Source organism: Strongylocentrotus purpuratus, unplaced genomic scaffold, assembly GCF_000002235.5.
Source record: "Strongylocentrotus purpuratus isolate Spur 01 unplaced genomic scaffold, Spur_5.0 spur5_scaffold_20, whole genome shotgun sequence".
Classification (NCBI taxonomy): Eukaryota; Metazoa; Echinodermata; class Echinoidea; order Camarodonta; family Strongylocentrotidae; genus Strongylocentrotus; species Strongylocentrotus purpuratus.
Window position 1 is genome coordinate 7,378,251 of NW_022145606.1, and position 18,949 is coordinate 7,397,199.

Below are 18,949 nucleotides of genomic sequence, written 5' to 3' on the forward strand. Positions count from 1 at the left end.
TCTATCCCTACATTCCATGAACTGACATCCGGAGATCTCAATACATTTCCATCATCAAAGCACTGGGATGGAGTCATAGTAGTACATCCCGCTAGTGAAGGGAGACTTTCTCTCACCAAGGTAACTGACGCTTAGTACAACCGTTTGATTCCTGCTCTCAACAAAGAATATATTAAGACTAACGCTTTTGTTAAATATCATTCCTTTTCTCACAATAGGGAAACAAGTAGCTTTTAAAACTCATTTTGTTCACATTCGAAATTGAAAACTTCGTGTATCACATACGCTAAGTTAAGAAAAAGCAATCTAGACACTATTGTATTATATTACAGGCATGCATTTATGTGCATACTAATTCTTTTTACCGCGACTAATAATTCAGTTGTTTCTGAGCTAAAAACCCAAAACTGTTGTAATTTAGTAAAATTTACAGTGCCGGTTGGTGTTCTGTGACTCACTACGGCACTCGGGAATCCAGAGCAATAAACTGAACAATAGGTTCAGTGAAACTAATCTGTTGTTCTGGGTTTTTAGAATGGGTCGGGAAATACTAGCTGGTGAATGTGCTGATGTAGCCCCGGGAAGGAGTGGGGGGGGGGGGGTACCCACATATTAGGACATACGGGGGTGTGCCCCTCTTATGGATCACTTGTTCACACAAAAATCCCTAAACATGGGTTTCACTTTTAACAAAAATACCAGATGGGTCCGTTTTTTCATTTTTTTTTCTTCTAAATTTTCGGGAAAAATACCCGAAAATTGAAAAAGAAATCTGTTTTTTCGAGAAAAATGCCCGACACGACCCCAAATAATGGGTAGGGGTTTCGAGGCTTCAGCGGCACACCCCTGTCCAAACCAAATCTGAGTACCCCCCCCCCCCTCCCCCCCCCCCCCCCCCCCCCCCGATGTTTCTGCATGATGAATGGAATGGATTGTTGGCGGGGTCAGAGATACACATCCCTTTTTTTTTCTTGAAATAGTTTAGTAATTTTCTTTCTTTGAAGGTAATTTCATTGACGACACGTGGGGGAGAGGGTGACTACATTCCTTCGCGATTGGTTTCGGAACCTGGTAGGGGTGGGTTGTTGTGGGGAGGAGGGATGGGGGAGGAGAGGGAAATGTTTTGTAACATGTTGTGCCATTTTTTTCTGCTGATGTGGTCATGACTCTCCAGAGTGTGATACAACATCTGGGGAAGTGTGTAGTCTTTGTCTTGATGCATTTTAATTATGTGAATGTGGGACATGTTTCTCTTAGATTTTCCTTGTCACATAAATCTGCAACACTGGTTGCATCTGGTTGGGATATAGGCAAGGGCGGTCTGCGGACTATAGATATTTGGTTAACTTTGCCGAAGGCCTGGCACCACAGCTGTATTTTTATATAATGTATTTCCTGCCAAATAAAATAAGAATAAATAATAATAACACAAACAATCGAACAGGAACAGACATATTGTGGCCATGTATTGTCTGCCTTTCTTCTACTCTTCAGTTCACCTTGTAATGCCATACGTTTTAGACAAAACACGTGCCTATACATGGTAGGGTTCATGGTCTACATAAAGAATGGAATAGCTCACAAATTATTGTTCACATTTCCCAAAATTCAACCTTCTCTTAAAGGCCCAATGCAGCTTGATGTCCCAACGATTGCACATAAAGAACATGTGAGGTAGACTACAACGCCTACGCAAGTGGAATCCCAAGTTTTCTTGAACTCCATACACGTCGTCTGAAATATATAGAACAAAGAAGGTTCCAAAGTCATTGTTGACGTAGCCAGTTCCAATATTTGAGGGGCACGATTATTACTCAAGGTATTCATGTAACCGTACTGTGCCCCAGGACCATAGAGATGGCAACGGTTTACGATTTCTAGTTTGAACTTTGTATTTAGGAGCTCGACACATATTCTCGGAAATATTAATTCTGAATATGTTATACGCTGTGAAAAAAGGTATAAGTTCATAGTCTGTGATTTCAACCTTAAAACTTGCTATCATCACAATACCCACTCCTATTTTCCCAGCTATACAGCGCGTAGATAAAAGATGGACCCAACTTTGGCAGCTTCTAATAAAACAAAAAGTTGAAAATTATTTGACCTTTAAATTAAAATCATATCATGGTAAAGAGTAAGTAATACCCTGCCTACTGATACCATATTCATAATTGTGCTGCACCTGATGACTGAGCACCAGGCTTTTCAAAAAGTATTGTCAACATCCTCTTGTACCAAGTTTTGGCTGAAGCAATGAATGTGGGTCAAAATCCCATTATGGGTGTTTTATCTCATTCCCAAAACGTTTGCTCATTTATTTATATTGACTATTTATGCAGTTGAAAAGAACAGGTGTTAATATCAACTCAATCTCCAGAAAATGCTTATTACAAACAAAAGTGTTGATATTCTCTTTCTTATGATGATTACAATATTGACTTCATTCGCAACCTTTGTCTAAGGTCACCCTTCCCATTGAGTGATACAAAATGGATAAAGTTTATTTGGGATGTTATATTCTTTATTTTTAAAGGAAAATCTGCTGTCAAATTCTTTGATACTTATCATCATTTGTGTTCTTTCTTGCATGTGGGTATGTCACATTTTAGTTTTCATTCGTTATTCGAGATAAACACATAATGCATTTTAGCCCAATCATGGTACAAAGCGAATATGACCACATTTTTAAAGGCCCTGGTGCTCAGTCACCCGTGGCAGAAATATTATGAATAGTTATCTTTAGATAGAAAATGAGTTACTCTTCAGCATGGTATATATTTAAAAGTCATAGTGGTTATGATTTAATAACTAGGAGCTACCGAAGTCAGGTACACCTGTATAGATAGTTATCAACAGATTGTCCCACAACAGACTATGTTGTTTATTGTCATAACAAAATTCCACAAATCAAAATAGAGAGTATGAATGCGAAAATATACGAACGTTCTCTTTTTTCTCCCGAAATTGCGTAGATAAATTATTCATTATTAAAGAACAGCTTAAAAAAAATAACGAATTAAGATTGTTGAAGAAAAAAAGTGTTATACACAATCATTATAAGAGGCCTTTAATGCCGATATTTTTATCAGATTTTATTCAAAGTAGATGTCCAGGATTCTTCAAATTCATCGTGGAAAATAAGTCTGACGTCAAAGATTTTATCTCATACGTTCTGTTTATTCTTATTAACGACGGAACTAAATAACGGAACATACTGGTCAATTTGAAAGAAATGTGCAAGACGAACATTATGCATGTAAAATGTTGGGACGGTTTGACATATCAAGGACACTTGAAAGATACATGACATATTTGAAATCGGAGTGAGAGTTCATTCAGATAAATGTAGACTTAAGACAATAATATTTGTGATGTGTGTAAATGTGACGTCAGATCTACGGTGAGGAATGAGTAAGGATACTTTCCGGCATATTTCGTTTTCTTCTATGTTTGGGAGGATAGGTGCAACACCTATGTAGAATATTATAATAACAACATGGAAGAAAATGACACATTCAAAGTAATTACCCACCACCGACAAAATGGTTTAATCAATAATTTTCTACGGCTTCTCACATATTATCTTAAAAACTTATTTCATGAGTTATGGTGATATGTTTTCGCCACAAGTTACCTTTATTTGTTTTCATTATTTCATCTTTTTTGATTTTGTTTTGGTTGTATTCTACGAAGCATTGCACAAACCTGTCATGAATCCGAATAGGTACATGGACCGGGTTATGATTACTGTATTAATAGTGCACCGTGCGAAATCATGTATTGCTAAACTTGTATTTGATATAGGGTTATTTGATATATCTTCTGCTTGATAGTCTACTTCATTTTATACTCTATAGTTTGTGTAATAATGTTCCACCGTAATGTGTTCTATTTCATATTCCACTTTATTCTGTACTTTATTCTTCTTTATATTATATTTTTCAAAAACCTATACTGTTTCCTTTATGTAAGAAGAAAGTAAGAGAGGGAAAAGGAGGGCAAGGACAAAGGGAGAGAGAAAGAGTGTGTATGACCCGAGGATCGAATTCAGTTTTCTTTCAACTATTCAGCCCGGCACTGATGATAATTCATCTTCCATGTGATTGCCATGTGATAGTACCAAAGTGATGTTTATTGTCGTAAAGAATGTTTAGCTTGCACTTTGTAGATTAAGATCGAGTGCTCGATGCTGTTATTGAATACCAGTTAAAAGAAGGAATAAAATAGATTCAGAGGGACTTACCGGGTGCAAGCCAAATATCTCTTTACAACAATTGACATTTCTCTTTATAGAAGCCTATCCTTCAAAGTTGTTTATTCAAAAAGCACTGTAGAGACGAGGAAAAAAAAATTATAAAAATACATCGTCGTAGATCGTGAGAATCGTTCCCTTCTTTCTGTCTCTGTGCTAAATCCTGTGATCAGTGGATTCAATCAAGTGGAATCAACTGTGACACAAATTATTATGATTCTTGAAAAAGGGAGAGCAGCAATGGCTAACGATTGTTGTTGAAATTCAGCAATAATCGCAGCTTTCTAAAATTGTTTTTCCCTAAAATTACAAATGAGACATGAAGGTAGCTGAAAGGTGGCAGACAGTGTCTCGAACAAATTAAGAAAGTATTTGATACATAATTTATGAGACATAAATGGTTATCATGTAAACATTTGTTTCTTCATGTTAATCATCCACTACCAAATAAGAGTATGAACAAAAGACAGTAATTCATGACAAACATGTACATGTTTTGATAATTGTGCAGACATTTAATATGAAAAGTATTCAAAGTCTAAATCCTGTTTTAATCATGGGATTGTAGGGCTCTCAAGAAGAGAACAGGGATAAAACTGTTTAGGCTACCGTGTGTAAACAAAAACATTTATTCATCCCCATTGTGAACAGGGATAATACAAATATTCATGTTGAAACCATTTTTAATTTCATCATCAATATGGTGAAATAATCATGAGCCTCAAGACAAGGCCCGTAGCCACGGGGGGGGGGGGGCACGGGGGTCACGTGTCTCCCCCCCCCCCCCCCAAACAAAAGAAATGTCCAAGATCGGTTGAACTTTTTTAGACCCCTCTCCAGGACGTCGATCAATTACATGTATGTGTCCCCCCCCCCCCCCCACCCCCTACAAACATCACACTCTGGCTACGGCCCTGCTCAAGACATCATCCGATTGCAAACCTGGAAAACAGTAGCTATCACAGGTACTTACTGCATCATCATTGATCTAGTTTCTGTTTTACTTGTTAGACCTACTGTCTACCAAAAATAGATAACATTCTTAATCAATGACGTATTTTCGGGGCGGGGGTGGATGCTGAAGATCGCGTGCATGATGTTGTTATTGAATACCAGTCAAAAGAAGTAAAAAAAAAAGGGATTCAGAGGGACTTACCGGGTGCTAGCCAAAATTCGTTTACAACAATTGAAATTTCTCTTAGGAAGCCTATCCTTAAAACTTGTTTATTCAAAAAGTACTGTAGAGACGAGGAACAAAGAATTATAAAAATGCATCGTCGTAGATCGTGAGAATCGTTCTCTTTTTTCTGTCTATGTGCTAAATCCTGTGATTAATGGATTCAACCAAGTGGAATCAACTGTGAAACGAATCATTATGATTCTTTAAAGAGGTAGAGCAGCATTGGCTTACGATTGTTGTTAAAATTCAGCAACAGTGTAGCACGGTTTTCTAAAATTGTTTTCCCCTCAAATTACATTGAGACATGAAGTAAGATGAAAAATGACAGTACCTCGAGCAAATTAAGAAAGGATTTAATACAGAATGAATAAGACATAAATGTTATCATGTAAACATATTTTTATTCATGTTAATCCTCCATTACCAAATGACCATGCAAAACTCGGAAAAGGTGCAAATAAGGGTATGCATAACAAACAGTAATTTATGACATGCATGTACATGTATTGAAAATTGTGCTGACATTTCATATAAAAAGTTTTCAAAAGCTTAATCCTATTTTAATCATGGGATTTTGGGCTTTCAAGAAGGAAACAGTGTTAAAACAGTTTAGACTACCGTGTGCAGAGGCGGTGCTCCGGGGGGGGGGGCATAGTGCCCCCCACTTTTTTAAGTACCCCAAAAGTGCCCCCTTTTCAAAGGTAAAGTGCCCCTTTAAGTTTGTAAAAAGCGCCCCTTTTATTTTGACAAGTGCCCCTTTTAAATTTGAAAAATGCCCCTTCCCCTTTCCACCTCTGATAAGTGCCCCTTTTATTTTGGCACGTACCCCTTTTCTTTTGACAAGTACACATTTTCCCTTTGCAATAAGTTTCCATTTTCCATTCTCATAAGTGCCTTTTTTAATCTCTAGTAAGATCCCCTTTTCAGATACAAGAAGCGTCCCTCTTCACTTGTGATGAACACCCCCTTCAACTCTGAAAAATGCCCTATTCAAATCTGAAAGGTTCCCCTTTTGCTTTGACAAATTCTCCTTTTCCTTTGTAAAAGGTGCCCCTTCCCTTTTTAATAACTACCCTTTTTAAACTCGGATAAGCGCACACTTTAAATTTCGCATGTGCCCCCTTTCCTTTTTAATAAGTGCCCCTTTTCCTTATGATAAGTGCCCCCATTTAGAAAAAGCCCCTTTCCTTTTTCATAAATGCCCCTTTTTAATGAAAATAGTACCTTTTCATTCTTATTAGTGCCCCTTTTCATCTCTTGTAAATGACCCTATTCATTTATGAGAGATACTCGTTTTATTTGAAAGTGCCCCTTACCCTCGTGATAAGTGATCTTTTTATCTTATATAAATATCCCTTTTAGTTTGACACGCCCCCTTGACCTTCCTAATAGATGCTCTTTTTCTTTCTTATAAGTGCCCCTTGTCCTTCTCATAATTACCCCCTTTTCATCTTTGATTAGTGTCCCGTTTATTTTAACATGTGCCTCTTTTTATTTTTAATAAGAGCAACTTCCCCCTTCTCATAAAAGCCCCCTTTAACCTCCGATAAGTGCCCCTATTAAAATCTGATCGGTGCCCCTTTTCTTGCAACAAATTCACATTTCCATTTATCATTAGAGCCCCTTTACTATTCTAATAAGGTCCCTTTTTCACCTCTGATAATTAGCCATTGAACTGTTAATGTTTCTTTATAGCTTGTGAGACCTACTGTCTACCAAAAATAGATAACATTCTTAGTCAATGACGTAGCTTCGGGGCGGGGTAGATGCTTCAGATTGCGTGCTCAATGTTGTTATTGCATACCAGTCAAAAGAAGGAACAAAATAGATTCAGAGGGACTTACCGGGTGCTAGCCAAAATTTTGATACAACAATTGAAATTTCTCTTAGAAAGCCTATCCTTAAAATTTGTTTATTCAAAAAGTACTGTAGAGACGAGGAACAAATAATTATAAAAATGCATCGTCGTAGATCGTGAGAATCTTTCACTTCTTTCTGTCTCTGTGCTAAATCCTGTGATCAGTGGTTTCAACCAAGTTGAATCAAATGTGAAACAAATTATTATGATTCTTGAAAGAGGAAGAGCAGCAATGGCTAACGACTGTTGTTAAAATTCAGCAACAATCGAAGTTTTCTAACATTGTTTTGTCCCTAAAATTACAAATGAGACATGAAGGTAGCTGAAAGGTGGCAGACAGTGTCTCGAACAAATTAAGAAAGTATTTGATACATAATTTATGAGACATAAATGGTTATCATGTAAACATTTGTTTCTTCATGTTAATCATCCACTAGCAAATAAGAGTATGAACAAAAGACAGTAATTCATGACAAACATGTACATGTATTGATAATTGTGCAGACATTTAATATGAAAGGTATTACAAAGCTCAATCCTGTTTTAATCATGGGATTTTGGGCTCTCAAGAAGGGAACAGTGCTAAAATGTTTAGGCAACCGTGTGTCAACAAAACATTACTTCATCCCCATTGTGTACATGGATGATCCAAATATTCATAGTGAAAAAAAATTCATTTTCAATTTCATTTTCATCATCAATATGGTAAAATAATCATAAACTTCGATTTCAAACCTGGGAAACAGTAGCTATAACAAGCATTTACTTCATCATTCATGTTCCAGTTTATATTTTACTTGTAAGACCTACTGTCTGGAAGGAATAAAATGGATGAAGTTTTAAGTCAGTGACGTAGCTTCAGGGACGGCGTGAATGCTTTTCCTTAATCTTATTGCGAGAGATAGAGAGGGGGTGGGGGTTGTGCGGGGTTTAATTTCAGTTTTCTTTAACTGTATTAAACCTGGTACTAATAAATGTATATTCCATGTGATTGCCATGTGATAGTACCAAAGTGATGTTTATTGTTGTAAAAAATGTTTAGCTTGCACTTTGTAGATTAAGATCGAGTGCTCGATGTTGTTATTGAATACCTGTATTTTTTTTTTTAAACAGGGATTCAGAGGGACTTACCGGGTGCAAGCCAATAATTTCTTTACAACAATTGAACTGCTCTTAGGAGGCCTATCATAACAAAATTGTTTATTCAAATATCACTGAACGACAATGAACAAATAAGTATAATATATTGGTGTTATTCGTTAGAATGATCACATCTAGACTATCTCTCTTTGCAAAATCCTGCGAACAGTGGAATCAATCAGGTAGAATCAATTGATAAACGAATTTATCATGAGTCGTGACAGATTAATTTGCTCCTGTACATCAAAGTCGTATTAAAAAGCAGCAATGGAGAATTATTATGGCAAAAATAAAGCAATTGTTACTACAACGTATCATGAGACATGGAGCTAGATAAACCATGCACGACAAAAATGATATTATATTATATATTCTTGAAAACAGTGAGAAAACATTAACATGGAATGAACAGGACACAATTCGTTCCTGTAATTGTGTATTAATTGTTCATGTTAATCCTCCAGTACCGATTAACCATATATAAATTGTCTATTGTCAGAAAATAGTGTCTACCTTATTCATCTTTATTTTGTACTTTATTTTGTAATGAATATTCTATTGTTTCTTCCTTTCTCTTGATAATATTTCAGCAATAAATTGCGATTTGTGGTAGGCATCTGGGATGAAATAGGGGAATCTGTAGATGTATATATATATATATATATATATTCATATATCGGAGCAGCAAACATGTTCCATTAGTCTGCCTTATTCAATATATATATATATATATATATATATATATATATATATATACACGTGTATACACACACAAAGGCACACACCAACACACACGCACACACAGTATATACTCCCGCGTCAGTTAACGAAAACAGACAGGTTAACATGAAATAATAAAACAACCGTAGGAGATACAAGTATTAGATGACAAGATTTATTCAAAACCAGTATTCCCCAAAACTTGATAAAATGCACAGTTACTAACTTCATAACATGTATATACTTTGTGGTGACACTCTGAAGAAAAGGATAGTATTTACAGTGATTTAAAGACTCTCTCCTACTTACTTCCTGTCTACTTTGAAAGCTATTCTGTGATAGGTCATTTTTAGTAATATCATTTAATTTTATGCACAAATCTTTGTTAAGTATCTTGTTGCAAATGATTTAATTACTTGTAAAACATAATTGTATTTCAATAGTCAGAATGCAAATTGCATACATTCCGTGTTGTTAGGTAGAAAAAGTCGTAACTGTTGTGCATTAAATTTGATGACATTACGAAAATGGTCAATTGAAGCAAATTCAAATTTTTGTTAAAAAAGAAAGAGAAAGGGAGATGTGTAGGAGAGGGAGAGTTGGAGTGATGAAAAAGAGAGTGAAAGAGAGGAAGAGAGAAAGAAAGAGAGAGAAGGAGAGAGAGAGAAGAAGAGGGGAAGAGACAGACAAAGGGTACCTTATCATTACAGATGAGGGGAGATGGCAAGGAATATTCAGTAATGAAAAAAAAAGAGATAACAAAATATCAAAATTCATTCACATAGTTTAATCATGGACTGTGAAATTCTAAAAATACAATTTATATTGGTATTACATTTTATTAAGAAGATTTATAAAGTAAGGAAGAGAGCTGCACTGGAAGCGTTTTGTTTTAAATTTGTATTGTTTAAACTTTGATTGAGATGTTAGAGAATAAGTGCTTTTTTGTCTAAGACGTAAACATTCTTTAAATTGTGGGTGTTTGGCAAGAGCATTGGAAAGTCTATACATAACTGCTCAGTGGCGTACGCAGGATTTTTTCAAGGGAGGGGTTTTAAAATCGGGCCCAAAATTTGCTCCAGAAAATTTGAAAATCGCGCCGGCCAACAAGTCGCTCAGTTGGGGGGGGGGGGGGGGGGGGGGGGGGTAAACGGACACTTTTTTTTTTTTTGGTAGTCCAAACAAAATCGAAACGACTCAGCAAGCCGAAAAGTCGCTCAGTGTGGGGGGGGGGGGGGAGGGGGGGGAGGGGGGGGTGGGGGGTTAAGCGGACATTTTTTTTTTTTTTTTTGGAGTCCATTAAAAAAAAAAATCAAACACTGGCATCCCTGGGGGGGGGGGGGGGGGGGGGGGGGGTAAGAGGACACTTTTTTTTTTTTTTTGTCTCGAAATTTGAAAATTTGATATATGTTCCGTTGGGGGGGGGGTAAGGTCACCTTTTGTAGGTCAGCCATTGGCATAATTTTTATTTATTTATTTTTATTTTTTTATTAAAAAAAAAAAAAAAGAAGGGGGGGGGTCACAAAAAACATACAAAAAACATACACAACACATACACATAACAAAAAATCAAGGGGGGAGGTTAATCCCAAAACCTACCCCTGCGTACGCTCCTGTAACTGCTCACGTCTTGCTTCTAATGAACGCAGATTGCACGTTTCCAAATTTCATAATTTTCATACTGACGACCTAAATGATTTTACAAGCTCTTTTCTGAAAACGTTCTAAAGTGTATACATGCGTTTTTGTTAAATTATCTTTAAAAACAGGTACCCCATAATCTAAAATCAAACGAATGTATCCTTTTTATATAAGTAAAGGTCATCTAGAGGCAATCCATACTTCTTAAGGCAACGGAACACTAACAACTTCCTATTACACTTTTTTGTGAGATCGTGCTACGATTGATACAGTTGCTTGAATATGTATTTAGTACTTTATTTGTTAAGAATCTAATGCTTCATTTGGTTTACATGTAACCTTAAGTATAAGAAAGCGTTAGGATGAAGTCAGATATTGCAACAAATTGTTTGATTAAGCTACGAGCATTAACATGCCAAATTAAAAAAAAAAGTTTTTATCCACAATTTTGAAGTCACTAGAACATCATCCTTTTAATACATTTTCAATTTAAACAATTTTCAGTACATAATAGTCTCATCATCATCATCTAAGACCTAACTTTGAAAACCACTTATTTCATCGAGTCACTCAAAGTTTGGAGTAAATTCATCATTTTGAAATCATTGTCATCCAGCATATCTAATTCAAATATAGTGTGAATGTATGGGGAAAATACCAATTTGCATAATTACAGTTGTTTTTCGCTTATTACAGAAGCACTACAATCATTAAATGTTCAAGTCTCATTCCTGCATATATGACACATCATTTGATATGTTTCCACACAAAGGTTACAATTGACACAAAACATGAATGAAATGAATAACAGACATAAAATATACAAATATTAATGCAATTTGATACTTAAAAGGAGGATATATATATATATATATTTATATTCCACATACTAATAATCTTGCTCTACGATTGGTCAAAAGTAAATCACGTGGTGAAAGATAGTTCGCCCATTATTGATGGGAGAAGCAAAAAGTTTGTTACACTGTGTAGATAGTACTACTATCTACACAGTGCAACGCAATTTCACTGAAGATAGAGGTAGTATCTACACAGGGCAACGCACTTTTACTGAAGATTATCCAAAAGCGCACTAAAACAGCGTAATTAAGCGCGCATTACCAATGAGCGCAATTAAAGAAAACACATGCGCGCACCTTACCTTCAAGGGGCTGGGTTAAACTAAAACCTTTTTGGCGTGAATTTGGGCCTAGGTGACTTTTATTAAGATGCGTACACGTCCTTTTCTTTTTGTAATTAATTTTTTTAGATGTGGAATATAAAGCAAATAATCACCTTTTTTTCAGGCGATGGCAAACTATCACTTCCTCGTCGGTCAGAATATATACGCTATCTTTCCTCAGCTTCGCTTCGGAAAGATAGCTACATCCAGATCGCCTCGGAAGTGATAGTTTGTCCCACCTTCACCAACGGTTATTATTTGCTTAATATATATATATATATCTTTGGTATGTAACTAAACAAAATAATGATAAAGTTTTAAGAGTACAGAACAATAAAACAAAAAGTTGTTAGAGGATTATTGCCCCGGGGATCATATCTGGGAATGACATACAAGTAAATAGGAATTTAACACAATGTAATTATCATAGCATTCGTAACACAATTAGTTTAAAGTAATTAATGAATTTGACATCATTTATGACCTGGTTATAACATGCATGTGGGAATAAATCTGTGTGGAGTCCTCACAAGTTCATTCACACAAAAATGCAACTGTATAAATTAAGAGTATTGTGTAATGAAGTTAGGATGTGGTATGTATTGCTGGTGGTAAACAAAAGGATATTGTACCACTATCCTGCATATATTGTCATATGACAGATATTCTGGAACTGACAAGTATATTAATACAAGATGATATGCAAAAACAATATAGTGGCTGTACATGTTATATAATACATTCATCACAAGTAATTAACGCCTATATAAACATGTGATGTTCTTTTAACAAAGGACAGTGGCTTTTGACTTCGTCCGCTCAATAGAATGACCTTGAATCTAACACCGACGTAATGGTCATCTCCACTTAAATTCCTGGTGTCATCATTTGATTTAGTTATTTTCCTAAATGAATAATGATATTAATGGATTCTCAACAGGAAATGTCAAAGAAATTAACAGTACACAAACCCAAACCTTCGAATACCAACTGAACTTACCATTATCAATTAATTGCGTACAAAGAGGTGGCATCCCATCATTATTCGCCCTATTTGGATCTGATTCTTGGCCAATTAGAATCTGTAAAACATCGTGGTGACCATTGGATGATGCCGCTTGGAAGGATTTTCTGCCATCATTGTTATTCCTATTCAGATCCGCTCTGTGGCCAATAAGAACATGTACAACATCGAGGTGACCATTGAATGATGCCACGTGGATAGGTGCCCAGCCATCATTATCAGCCCAATTTAGATCTGCTCTTTGGCCAATGAGAGCCTGTACAACATCGCAGTGACCATTGGATGATGCCGCGTGGGGAGGTGGCCTGCCATCGTTATCAGCCCTATTTAGATCTGCTCTTTGGCCAATGAGAGCCTGTAAACAATTGCGGTGGCCATTGGATGATGCCGCATGGAGAGGTGTCCTGCCATCATTATCAGCCCTATTTAGATCTGCTCTTTGGCCAATGAGAGCCTGTACAACATTGCGGTGGTCATTGGATGATGCCGCGTGGACAGGTGTCCTGCCATCATTATCAGCCCTATTTAGATCTGCTCCTTGGCCAATGAGATACTGTACAACATCGAGGTGACCATTGGATGATGCCGTGTAGAGAGGTGACAACCTTTTCACACAATACAAAGAACTATTCAAACTATTCAGTACTGCTCCTTTGCCAACGAGATACAGTACTACATCGAGGTGACCATTCGATGATGCCACGTAAAGAGGTGTTCTGCCATAAATATCAGTTATATTCAGACCTGCTCCTTCGCAAAAGAGATCCCGTGTATGATGCCGCGTGCAGAGGTGACATCAAATGATTATTAGCCTCGATCGGCTCCATAGCAAGTGAGAAACTGTACAATATCTCGGTGACCATTGGATGATGCCATGTGGAGAGGTGTCCTGCCATCAGAATCAGCCCTATCTCGATCTGCTCCATGGATAGTGAGAAACTGTACAACACGTAGGTGACCATTGGATGATGCCACGTGGAGAGGTGTCCTGCCACAGATATCAACACTATTTAGATCTGCTCCTTGGAAAATGATAGCCCGTACAACATCATAGTGACCATCGGCAGATGCCGCATGGAGAGGTGATCTGTCCTCATCAGCCCTACGGATATCAGCCTCACAAACTTCTGCTCTGTTAAACCTATTCATATCTATGATAAGAATTCAACTAGTCTAAGTGTCTGCCTGTAATATCAAGATTGTTTTAACTGAAGTATAGTTTATTTGATCAGCCAACTAGAACAGTTGAAGACATGGCGTTATGGAGAAGCTGTGTCCGAAGGTCGATTTCATTTTCGCCCCTAACGGCTCGAAGATATGAGACGAAGATAGATATTTATAGGCTATACCGTGCCGCTCGTTGTCTGCTCCGAGTATTACGGCTGGCAGTGGTTTATGTAATGCACCTGCAAATGTATTCTTGCCCACAAAGGAGATCACTTCCTCCCATTGTATATTCTATTAAATGTTCATTTCAGCTGCATCGGTACGTTCCATTACCGAATATGACCGTAGTCCATTTTCACGGTGGCCTAGGCCTACTTATGTGGCAATGTTGTTATTCCGAATTAAAGAAAAACAGCGCGATCTCATACGAAACGTTTATGCTATGACTTTCGATACACTCAGGCTACAATGCACGCAGCTCCATTCCGAGTTGTTGCACTATGAACACAACGCACTCAACCGTCCCTCACCCGCCTGTGAATTATGCTAGCTGCTTTCGCACAATCATATATTGTAGAAATGGAAATATGACATGAATTTAGTTTCTGTTTACTTTTGTACTCGGCTCAATAAATAGTCGACAATAGGCCTATACAAGGTGGCCAAATAAAAGAGGAACTGGAATGACATGAGGAAGAAGAATATGTTCTCGTGAAACATATGCTACCAACATTTACACATTTGGTAGAGGTTCTTTTGTTTTGGGGAGCATTTTGTGATGCAATAATTCATAGGATTTCCATTTTGTTCGATATTACGGAAACAGCATTTAAAAACATGAGTAATATTTTATGTCTTCGTTAAAATCATTAAAAACGCCTGTAAAAATATTGTTTAGAAAGTTAATTTAAGTTCAATCTGATGTTTTTACAGCTTCACCAATGCTTGCATTAAAGGTAATACAAAGTTTTGGGAAATGTGAAAATTGGGTGGATAGTGAATCTTTACAATTTTGATATATTTGGATGCCCCTGTGGATGTATTATAAGCACTAAAAATATTAGCCCCTAAAACACTTCTGTTTTCGAGAAAAATTGAATATAAAAATTTACCGGTGCTCCCGGTAAATTTTGATAAATTTCAAATATCGCCTATATGGCCGTACAATGGTAGCTGCGACTATGAAAATATCAGAATATGTAGTTGTGATGTATAATTTCCAAACGGGAATAAGTAATTGGTCGAATTTAGTCAGTAAACATTGTTTCATAGCTAAATTAATATCTTGACCTTGAGAGGGAGCTATACAACATAAAGAGTTTATTATTTATAATTTCATAACTTTAGACTCGATTTCAACCGCGACAACAATCAATGAATATTGTAGGAACGCATATGCTTCCAATATGTTAATTTAAACCAAATTCATGACCCCTTACCAAAACTTTGTAATACCTTTAATATCATTCTGAAACTCAACAATAATACGTGATTTTTGCTTGGAGCACTGCCAGTGGATCTTATTATCCCTAAAATACGAAATTTGGTTTGTGTTGGTGTCGTGGTCTATAGTAAATACCCGTCATCGGACTGTGGATCAAATGGCTCGCGGTTTGAGTTCCGCCTTGCAGCACTAATGTACTTTGGCGAGAAAATATATTCTACAATTACCACTCTCCACCCAGGTGAAGTGAATGGGTTTCTAGTAGAACAAACTTCATTGAATGTTTGAGCCCCTTATCATGGGGGCTCGTGCGGCTTCATGTAATACAGCCGGTGTAGTATATAAATGGACATATTATTATTATTATTATTATATTACTACTATTATGTTCTTTTCAAAAGATTCACCATCTACTGATACCGGTAAAATTTGCTCTGCATTATCGGGAGTATGCTAGTCCGTTTTTGTATTGCCACCCTGTCGTTATAGGCGCAGCTAGTCGACTAGGACAGACAAAAGAAGTATGAATGAAACACATACCAGTCTCTAAGGCTCAGCGCACACTACACGATCCGAATGCGATCCGATTTTGGAAGAATTTACCACAGCTAGCGCATTTTATATGAACATTAAAACATGTAAAATGTGAATGATCGTGGTGAGTGCGCCTTTTCATCTGTGGTGGGTGTTTACTTTCAGGTGCGGAAAAGTGCCCCTTTTCCTTCCACAAATGCCCCTTTTCACCTCTGATAATCGCCCTGTTTACTTTGACATGTGCCCCTTTTCCTGCCTAATAAGTGCATTTTTTTCCTATACTGATGAGTGTATCTTTCATTTTCTTAAAAATAAGAACCTCTTCCCTTTTTCATAAATGGCCCCTTCTTACCTTTTGATAAGTGCTCATTTTATTTGCTCCTATGCTATAAAATTGTAATTTCCTCGAAAATCGGATTGGAGGACGGAAGGTGTGTGGTGGTCTTTAATCTATTCTAGTTTATTTCTCAATCTTCTTTCTCTACATCTCGTTCTCTCTCTCTCTCTCTTTCCCTCTCTTTCTCTCTCTATCTCAATCTCACTTTCTTTTTCCATTTCTCTTCATCTCTCTCTGACTCTTTATCCATCACCCAACATATACGTCTATCTATCTATCCATCTATTTAATTTCCTCTCCCCCCTTTCTTTATAAATATATATCTCTCCCTCTCTTCCATGTTTAGCCGTAACAGAGTATTTTGATTCGTATATTTAGTTACAGTCTAGTATGTGTACATTCTTTATTGCACAAACTTGTATTTCAGCTTCATGTTTGAAGCTATTTGAGGTCACTATAAGTTGGACATGAATGTTGATGGTATAGAAAAGATTTATTAAGAATTAAAAATGTACAAATCGTCTAGATTTTTTTTTTATTGTATTTCAGATTATCAGGCGGTTTCACTCACATGCGAATATAAACATACGGCAATTCTTTCGACTAAATATTGTTCACTGTCGAATCCGGTTGTGGTCACCAATCTGAAGAGATTATCTCCGCCTGGCAATACTGTTTTTCGGGTTATTCATCAATGATGATTAGATGGCGCTGTTTCCTATTCTCTGGCTCAAATATTGATTAATTCTTTTCAGTGTTTCATTTTTCTTCAACAATGCTCCTCGAAGAGTCGACATTTATTTACACAGCTTCCTTTCGTTGCCTGTGACCGTTAAATCGATGTTGCCAGGCAAAAATGTAGGTGTTATTCATTTAAAAAAAAATTGTATAGTAGTGCTTGCTGGGTTCAAGACCCAGGTAGCCGGGTCAAAGGTCAGGATGTAGAGTTGACTCTAACGAAGAGCCACCACCATCTTACAAAATATGCCCTACACAAGAGCTACTAGGGAACAAGAAAATTGTAATGTAATATCAGGAATCTAGTTATATTATAAGAATATAAAGAGCTGGGACCAAAACAAATCAGCTTATTATAACAAATATATTAATATCAGAGCTCTTCATGTACATGACAACGTGTATACACACAAGCACACACGCCCGCCTATCCACACACACCTTAAGTGTATAGCCATGCGTCAATTGAAGAAAAATAGAAAGGTAAAAAATCCATCAATGAAACAACCACAGGAGATGCAAATATTGAATGACAAATTTATTCAAAACAAGTACATACTTCCAAAAAAATTATAAAAGGCACAGGTACTAACTTTAGAAAGTTTATATACATTATGGTGACACTCTGAAGAGTATGAAAGTATTTACAGCGATTCAAGGACTCTGACCTACTTATCTACTCTCTGTTACGATAGCTATTATTCAATTGGCCATTTTTTGTAATACCACGAAATTTAATGCACACATCTTTGTTCAATGCCTCGTTGAAAATTACTTCATTCATCTGTTACAATTAATTGTGTTTCAATAGTCAAGATGCGTTTCGTGTGGTAGGACAAGGAGAGTAAATTTGCCATGTTCACTTTGATAGTGAAATCTGTCAATCAAATAAAGATTAATTATAAATTAATCAATTATCAAACATTCAATACTATTCATTTCTGTTCAACATCATTTTACAAAGATCTTGATTCATTCATTCATATAATTCAGTGAGCAATATTTACAGTAGTGCCAATAATTACAATGCATGTTACCTCATTAAATAACATCTTGGCATAAAATAGATACAACATTAATACAGAAGAACCCTTAATTTTACTCACCGGTCGACACCAGCTACACTGTGCTAAATCGGCATACATGAGTGTTACCATCCAACGCTCATGTAGCACAAGACTTTCATTAGTCTATAATGACTTTGTGCTATACCTTTACAAATGTCCTAAAAGTTACATAAAAGGAGAAGAAAAAAACCTTACTTCAAAATAGTGCCTTTTACAAAATGAAATCTAACCAGTAGGAGGTAAAGTTTGTGCTCATTTCAACCTTGCAATGCTATACATGTAGTTGTCATAATATATTACAAAATAGTAAAATTTGCTTAAAACAAAGACCCAGTACAATTCAAATTATGACAGTACTTTATGTTTGTTCGTATAGACAATAACACAGTGCAATGTTTTAAACATCAATAGCATTACCAAATAAAAGTCACAAGTATCAGCATATCAGATGCAGTATAAGGCCTGATCCAATGGCCCACACAATTACACCAGTAAAGAAGTCACTAGTAATCCTTACTACATATATATCATAGTAGATAATGTAAAGTGGTAATATGATATGTATGATAATCAGTTAAATAAGGTATAAGCATCGTGAACACGCACTTCAAATACAAATATGAATTACAATTCGGTTTTAAGCTGCACATATAGCTCTTTACAC

At 36.4% G+C, this 18,949-nt stretch overlaps 1 protein-coding gene across 1 annotated transcript in view; it reads right to left on the reverse strand.

Annotated features, from left to right (window-relative positions):
- LOC105446809 (ankyrin repeat domain-containing protein 50-like) overlaps window positions 1–14,147 on the reverse strand; it is a 51,790-nt gene extending 37,643 nt beyond the window's left edge. The window contains exons 1-2 of the mRNA XM_030993609.1: window positions 13,859–14,147; window positions 12,975–13,535 (exon numbers count right to left, since the gene is read on the reverse strand). Coding sequence (XP_030849469.1) covers window positions 12,975–13,535; window positions 13,859–14,147 — 850 coding nt within the window. The remainder of the gene's footprint in view (window positions 1–12,974; window positions 13,536–13,858) is intronic.
- Window positions 14,148–18,949: the final 4,802 nt, after the last annotated feature.